At 49.0% G+C, this 8,530-nt stretch overlaps 1 protein-coding gene across 3 annotated transcripts in view; it reads left to right on the forward strand.

The window, feature by feature from the left end:
* LOC109887458 (EH domain-binding protein 1) overlaps positions 1-6,454 on the forward strand; it is a gene marked incomplete at its 5' end in the record, with an annotated part of 153,895 nt that extends 147,441 nt beyond the window's left edge. The window contains 1 exon segment of one of the 3 annotated variants that reach the window (XM_031813122.1): positions 6,006-6,454. In XM_031813122.1, coding sequence (XP_031668982.1) covers positions 6,006-6,385 — 380 coding nt within the window. 3 annotated transcript variants of the gene reach the window in all.
* Between the last annotated feature and the right edge of the window lie 2,076 nt (positions 6,455-8,530).

Here is an 8,530-nt window from a genome sequence, read left to right on the forward strand (position 1 = left end):
AATCAACGTACTCTTGGTGTGGCTGAGTTACCTTTCAGGAGAGAAACAAAACCTCATTTATAATCATAGCTATCGAGTCTGAATTTCACCGGTGTGAATTCTCCGTCCTGCGGTTTTCCATTCCATCGTAAGTAGATGTTATTATGGTAACGACCGTTATTACGCCTATAGATATTTGTTTTCAATCGTCTCCCCGTTTATGACTCCTCTTGTCTGGTTGTCGGGGTGAAATGTAACGGCTGCGGAGCACAGGAGGGGAACAGACGACGACCCACGTGACTGGGCAGCACAGGAGGGGAACAGACGACGACCCACGTGACTGGGCAGCACAGGAGGGGAACAGACGACGACCCACGTGACTGGGCAGCGTAGGAGGGGAACAGATGACAACCCACGTGACTGGGCAGCATAGGAGGGGAACAGACGACGACCCACGTGACTGGGCAGGATAGGAGGGGAACAGACGACGACCCACGTGACTGGGCAGCACAGGAGGGGAACAGACGACGACCCACGTGACTGGGCAGCGTAGGAGGGGAACAGACGACAACCCACGTGACTGGGCAGCACAGGAGGGGAACAGACGACGACCCACGTGACTGGGCAGCACAGGAGGGGAACAGACGACGACCCACGTGACTGGGCAGCACAGGAGGGGAACAGACGACGACCCACGTGACTGGACAGCACAGGAGGGGAACAGACGACGACCCATGTGACTGGGCAGCACAGGAGGGGAACAGACGACCCACGTGACTGGGCAGCACAGGGAACAGACGACCCACGTGACTGGGCAGCACAGGGAACATACGACCCACGTGACTGGGCAGCACAGGGAACATACGACCCACGTGACTGGGCAGCACAGGGAACAGACGACGACCCACGTGGCTGGGCAGCATAGGGAAGGAACAGACAGCGACCCACGTGACTGGGCAGCATAGGGAAGGAACCGACAGCGACCCACGTGACTGGGCAGCATAGGGAAGGAACAGACAACGACCCACGTGACTGGGCAGCATAGGGAACAGACGACGGCCCACGTGACTGGGCAGCATAGGGAAGGAACAGACAGCGACCCACGTGACTGGGCAGCATAGGGAAGGAACAGACAGCGACCCACATGACTGGGCAGCATAGGGAAGGAACAGACAGCGACCCACGTGACTGGACAGCATAGAGAAGGAACAGACAGCGACCCACATGACTGGGCAGCATAGGGAAGGAACAGACGACGACCCATGTGACTGGGCAGCATAGGGAACAGACGACGACCCACGTGACTGGGCAGCATAGGGAACAGACGATCCATGTGACTGGGCAGCATAGGGAAGGAACAGACGACGACCCACGTGACTGGGCAGCATAGGGAACAGATGACGACCCACGTGACTGGGCAGCATAGGGAAGGAACAGACAGCGACCCACATGACTGGGCAGCATAGGGAACAGACGATGACCCACGTGACTGGGCAGCACAGGGAACAGCCGACCCACATGACTGGGCAGCACAGGGAACAGACGACGACCCACGTGGCTGGGCAGCATAGGGAAGGAACAGACGACCCACGTGACTGGGCAGCATAGGGAAGGAACAGACGACGACCCACGTGACTGGGCAGCATATGGAAGGAACAGACGACGACCCACGCGACTGGGCAGCGTAGGGAAGGAACAGACGACGACCCACGTGACTGGGCAGCATAGGGAACAGACGACGACCCACGTGACTGGGCAGCATAGGGAACAGACGACGACCCATGTGACTGGGCAGCACAGGGAAGGAACAGACAGCGACCCACATGACTGGGCAGCATAGGGAAGGAACAGACGACGACCCACGTGACTGGACAGCATAGGGAAGGAACAGACAGCGACTCACATGACTGGGCAGCATAGGGAAGAAACAGACGACGACCCATGTGACTGGGCAGCATAGGGAACAGACGACGACCCACGTGACTGGACAGCATAGGGAACAGACGACGACCCACGTGACTGGGCAGCATAGGGAAGGAACAGACGACGACCCACGTGACTGGGCAGCATAGGGAACAGACGACGACCCATGTGACTGGGCAGCATAGGGAAGGAACAGACGACGACCCACGTGACTGGACAGCATAGGGAAGGAACAGACTGCAGGCCCACATGACTGGGCAGCATAGGGAAGGAACAGACGACGACCCACGTGACTGGGCAGCGTATGGAAGGAACAGACGACGACCCACGCGACTGGGCAGCGTATGGAAGGAACAGACGACGACCCACGCGACTGGGCAGCGTAGGGAAGGAACACACGACGACCCACGCGACTGGGCAGCATAGGGAAGGAACAGACAACCCACGTGACTGGGCAGTATAGGGAAGGAACAGATGACCCACGTGACTGGGCAGCATAGGGAAGGAGCTTTACTGTCATGCTGCAGGGAAGATGGAAGGAGAGGACGGGGAAAGATGGAAGGAGAGGACGGGGAAAGATGGAAGGAGAGGACCGGGAAAGATGGAAGGAGAGGACGGGGAAAGGTGGAAGGAGAGGACGGGGAAAGATGGAAGGAGAGGACGGGGAAAGATGGAAGGAGAGGACGGGGAAAGATGGAAGTAGAGGACGGGGAAAGATGGAAGGAGAGGACGGGGAAAGATGGTAGGAGAGAGAAGTAGAGAGAGAGAAAGGACAAGAGTGAGAAGATGTGGGGGGCAGAGCTTATGGGGGGCAGAGCTGTGGAGGGGCTGAAGACAACCTGGTAAAAGTGGAACCATGGTGAGAGAGATGAAACAGAGAGAGAGAGAATAAGTAGAGGATGAAGAAAAGAGAGAGAGAGAACAAGGAGAGGATGAATAAAAGAGAGAGAGAGAGAATAAGGAGATGATGAAGAAAAGAGAGATAGAGAATAAGGAGATGATGAAGAAAAGAGAGAGAGAATAAGGAGATGATGAAGAAGAGAGAGAGAGAATAAGATACATAATAAAGAGAGTGTGAGGAAAACAGACTAAGGAAGAGAAGGAGAGAGAGGGGAGATGAGTGAGACAGGAAGAGAGAGAGGGGAGATGAGTGAGACAGGAAGAGAGAGAGGGGAGATGAGTGAGACAGGAGGAGAGAGAGGGGAGATGAGTGAGACAGAAGGAGAGAGAGGGGAGATGAGTGAGACAGGAAGAGAAGGAGAGAGAGGGGAGATGAGTGAGACAGGAAGAGAAGGAGAGAGAGGGGAGATGAGTGAGACAGGAGAGAGAGGGGAGATGAGTGAGACAGGAGGAGAGAGAGACAGGAAGAGAGAGGAGACTAGTGAAACAGGAGGAGATGAGTGAGACAGGAGAGAGAGAGACAGGAAGAGAGAGGAGACTAGTGAAACAGGAGGAGATGAGTGAGACAGGAGAGAGAGAGACAGGAAGAGAGAGGAGACTAGTGAAACAGGAGGAGATGAGTGAGACAGGAGAGAGAGACAGGAAGAGAGAGGAGATGAGTGAGACAGGAGGAAGAGAGGAGATGAGAGAGACAGGAGAGAGAGGAGAGGAGTGAGACAGGAGGAAGAGAGGAAATGAGAGAGACAGAAAAGAGAGGAGAGGAGTGAGACAGGAGGAAGAGAGGAGAGGAGTGAGACAGGAGAGAGAGGAGATGAGAGAGAGGAGGGAGGGAGGAAGAGAGGAGAGGAGTGAGACAGGAGGAAGAGAGGAGATGAGAGACAGGAGAGAGAGGAGAGGAGTGAGACAGGAGGAAGAGAGGAGATGAGAGACAGGAGAGAGAGACATGAAGAGAGAGGAGATGAGTGAGACAGGAGGAAGAGAGGAGAGGAGAGAGACAGGAGAGAGAGGAGAGGAGTGAGACAGGAGGAAGAGAGGAGATGAGTGAGACAGGAGAGAGAGAGGAGATGAGTGAGACAGGAGAGAGAGACATGAAGAGAGAGGAGATGAGTGAGACAGGAGGAAGAGAGGAGATGAGAGAGACAGGAGAGAGAGGAGAGGAGTGAGACAGGAGGAAGAGAGGAGATGAGTGAGACAGGAGAGAGACATGAAGAGAGAGGAGATGAGTGAGACAGGAGGAAGAGAGGAGATGAGTGAGACAGGAGAGAGAGACATGAAGAGAGAGGAGATGAGTGAGACAGGAGGAAGAGAGGAGATGAGAGAGACAGGAGAGAGAGGAGAGGAGTGAGACAGGAGGAAGAGAGGAGATGAGAGAGACAGGAGAGAGAGGAGGGAGGAAGATGCAGTTTGGTTTATTTGCTCTTTCTGCCTTTTTGAGTCTGGCTAATTGTGGATCTCATTAAAAATGGTGTCAGGGAGGAGGAGGAGAGGAAAGGGGGAGGAGAGGAGGAGAAGAGCAGCGCTGTGGGCCTGATGCACAAGGCCTGCCGTGCAGAACGCCTAATCCTAGCCCCGCTCCCTCCTCCCTCCTCTCTCCTCCATCATTCCCTCCACCACTCAGGGTCCTGTTAATTCAGACCTGGGCTGAGGGAGGGAGACTGCCCCTTCCACCGCCTGCCTGCAAACTTTCCAAACTCCATCACCATAGCCTCCTTTAATTAGCTAGCGTTAACCAGCCACCCGCGCTCCACGCTCGCTCGCACGCGCTCTCGCCACACATCACAGAAACCAAATTAAAAACTGAAAGTGCTCTCCCTCTCTTTTCCTTGAGTCTTTCTCTCTCTCTCTTTTCTCTCTCTCTCTCTTTCGCCCGTTATTTTTCGCTCTCTCCCTCTTTTTCCTGTTACTCTCTCTCCCTCCCCTCTCTCCTCCCCTCTCTCTCTCTTCCCTCTCTCTCGTTCTCCTTCTCTCCCTCCCCTCTCTCTCCTTCCCTCTCGTTCTCCTTCTCTCCCTCCCCTCTCTCTCCTTCCCTCTCTCTCCTCCTACCACTAAGAGAACGGGTGGGAGGGAAGGAGACTCCATGTTTCTGCCTCTCTCTCTCGTTCTCCTTCTCTCCCTCCCCTCTCTCTCCTTCCCTCTCTCTCCTTCCCTCTCTCTCCTTCCTTCTCTCCCTCCCCTCTCTCTCCTTCCCTCTCTCTCCTCCTACCACTAAGAGAACGGGTGGGAGGGAAGGAGACTCCATGTTTCTGCCTCTCTCTCTCTCGTTCTCCTTCTCTCTCCTTCCCTCTCTCTCCTTCCCTCTCTCTCCTTCCCTCTCTCTCCTTCCCTCTCTCTCCTTCCTTCTCTCCCTCCCCTCTCTCTCCTTCCCTCTCTCTCCTCCTACCACTAAGAGAACGGGTGGGAGGGAAGGAGACTCTCCATGGCAAACATCTGCAGCAGTTGTTTAGTTTTTGGTTTCTTTGTGGTCCATTTATTCATACAGCAGGATTGACCTTTTCTGTTTGATATTGTTGTTGTTATTGTTGTTGTTGTTGTTGTTGTTTGTGTTGATTTAGTTTTGTCCCGTCGGGAGGCTTAGTGTAATATGTGTTTTCATGTTTTGGTTTTTGTTTAGTTTTTGTTCTTTATCTGTAGCTGTTGTCACGGCAGCGATGCCTGAACAGAGCTGTGAATTATCTGGTGATGGTGATGGCTCTGCTTCAGTTAGTCTGTGTGTCTGTAGAGACAGACAGACAGGTACACAGACATGTAGACACACAGACAGGTACACAGACAGACACACTTAAGTGGGGCCTGCTGTGTTTTCACAACACATTAACATGTCCTTACCTTCTCTAGGGAACCAGCATGGCTTCACATAACCATTAACATGCACTAACATAGACATACTTCTCTCTTTGCCTCTCTCTCTCTCCTTCCATCTTTCTTTCTCTCTTTCTTTGCCTCTCTCTCTCAATCTTTCTCTCTCGCTCCATCTTTCTCTTTCTCTCTCTGTCTCCCTCTCTGTCTCCCTCTCTGTCTCTCTCTCTGTCTCTCTCTCTGTCTCTCTCTCTGTCTCTCTCTCTGTCTCTCTCTCTGTCTCCCTCTGTCTCCCTCTCTGTCTCCCTCTCTGTCTCCCTCTCTCTCTCTCTGTCTCTCTCTCTGTCTCTCTTTCTGTCTCTCTCTCTGTCTCTCTCTCTGCCTCTCTCTCTGTTTCTCATCTGTAGATGTGTTGGATGGAGATGCAGGTGATGATAATGGGGGTGAGGAGGAGGAGGGGGGGAGAGATGAGGAAGATCACCATGATGAAACTGTGACAGAGGCTACTGCGGTAGATACTAACCCTCCTGAGGCCCCTCCGACCTCCTCCACCATCCAGGGGCATCAGGAGTCTACTAACCCCAGCTCTGAGCTAACCTTTCTGGGTAAAGGGACCACCACTAACTGGCTGTGTGCTGGTGCTTCTGCTTGTTCGTTTGCTCTCTCTGTTTTGTCGGTCTGTAACTCACCCCTCATGTGCACGACTCCACTTTCCCCTTTGACCTCTGCTTCTCATTGGCTTGAGTCACGGCTAGCTGGGATCCCATTGGCCTGTAGCAGATTCTAAAGTTCTGAGACTGGCTTTGTTTAGTTTTTTTCTATTCCTGTACAATTTTATTAAAACTAGTAATTAAAAAAACAACTGCAAAAAGTTCCCCCTAGACAATAAAAAAAAAAAATATCTTGAGAAAAGCATTTGTGAAATGTTTTCAGAGGTAAGTTAATTACTTGTTTCCCCAGCGTTTTGCGTCCCTGTTCTGCCAATAGGAGATAGGCAGTGAAGGGTTAAAGAAAGGAGAACATAAAAACAGAACAATAAACAGTGTGTCTTTGAAGCAGCAGTATCTCCACTATTTGTTTTCTCTGTGGGTTTTGTCGTTTCTCCTCACGACTAGTTGAATTTCACTTGTTTTCTGGTGATGAAGACCTTTGTCACAGAGACGGTCCTTATGAAGGGAGAGAGGTTGTTGTGATGCTTCGCTCTACGGCTGCGTTGCAAATGGCTCCGTCCCCTAAGTAGTGCAGAGCACAAAGACCCAGGGCTGTGGTCAAAACTACCTAGAACCAGTGCACTACCTAGGGAATAGGGTGCCATGTGGAACAGACGCTACTTGTTGATAAACCGCCTGTTTCGAGAGGTGCCAGATTAAACATCCTCGACAGGACACTCTACTGAGCACTTCACCTAAACAACACTTCATAACAGGCTTCCCTGATATATCTTCTACCCCAATATATATCTTCTACCCAAATATATATCTGCTACCCCAATATATAGGACAGTCTACTGAGCACTTCACCTAAACAGCACTTCATAACAGGCTTCCCTGATATATCTGCTACCCCAATATATATATGCTACCCCAATATATATCTGCTACCCCAATATATATCTGCTACCCCAATATATATATGCTACCCCAATATATATCTGCTACCCCAATATATATATCTGCTACCCCAATATATATCTGCTACCCCAATATATATCTTCTACCCTAATATATATCTGCTACCCCAATATATCTTCTACCCTAATATATATCTGCTACCCTAATATATATCTTCTACCCTAATATATATCTGCTACCCTAATATATATATTCTACCCTAATATATCTGCTACCCCAATATATATCTTCTACCCTAATATATATCTGTTAGACTAATATATATCTGCTACCCCAATATATATCTGCTACCCTAATATATATATGCTACCCTAATATATATCTGCTACCCTAATATATCTGCTACCCCAATTTATAACTGCTACCCCAATATATATCTGTTAGACTAATATATATCTGCTACCCTAATATATATTTGCTACCCTAATATATATCTGCTACCCTAATATATATCTGCTACCCTAATATATATCTGCTACCCTAATATATATCTGCTACCCTAATATATATCTGCTACCCTAATATATATCTGCTAGACTAATATATATCTTCTACCCTAATAAATCTGCTACCCTAATATATATCTGCTACCCTAATATATATCTGCTACCCTAATATATATCTGCTAGACTAATATATATCTGCTACCCTAATATATATCTGCTACCCCAATATATATCTTCTACCCTAATATATATCTGCTAGACTAATATATATCTGCTACCCTAATATATATATCTGCTAGACTAATATATATCTGCTACCCTAATATATATCTGCTACCCTAATATATATCTGCTACCCTAATATATATCTGCTACCCTAATATATATCTGCTACCCTAATATATATCTGGTAGACTAATATATATCTGCTACCCTAATATATATCTGCTACCCTAATACATTTCTGCTACCCTAATATATAACTGCTACCCTAATATATATCTGCTACCCTAATATATCTGCTACCCTAATATATATCTGCTACCCCAATATATATCTGCTACCCTATATATATCTGCTACCCTAATATATATCTGCTACCCTAATATATATCTGCTACCCCAATATATATCTGCTACCCCAATATATATCTGCTACCCTAATATATCTGCTACCCTAATATATATCTGCTACCCTAATATATATCTGCTACCCTAATATATATCTGCTACCCTAATATATTCTGGTAGACTAAATACATTGCTCAAAAAAATAAAGGGAACACTAAAATAACACATCCTAGATCTGAATGCATGAAATATTCTTATTAAATACATTTAACTTTACATAGTTGAA

Source organism: Oncorhynchus kisutch, unplaced genomic scaffold (assembly GCF_002021735.2).
Source record: "Oncorhynchus kisutch isolate 150728-3 unplaced genomic scaffold, Okis_V2 Okis04b-Okis11a_hom, whole genome shotgun sequence".
Classification (NCBI taxonomy): Eukaryota; Metazoa; Chordata; class Actinopteri; order Salmoniformes; family Salmonidae; genus Oncorhynchus; species Oncorhynchus kisutch.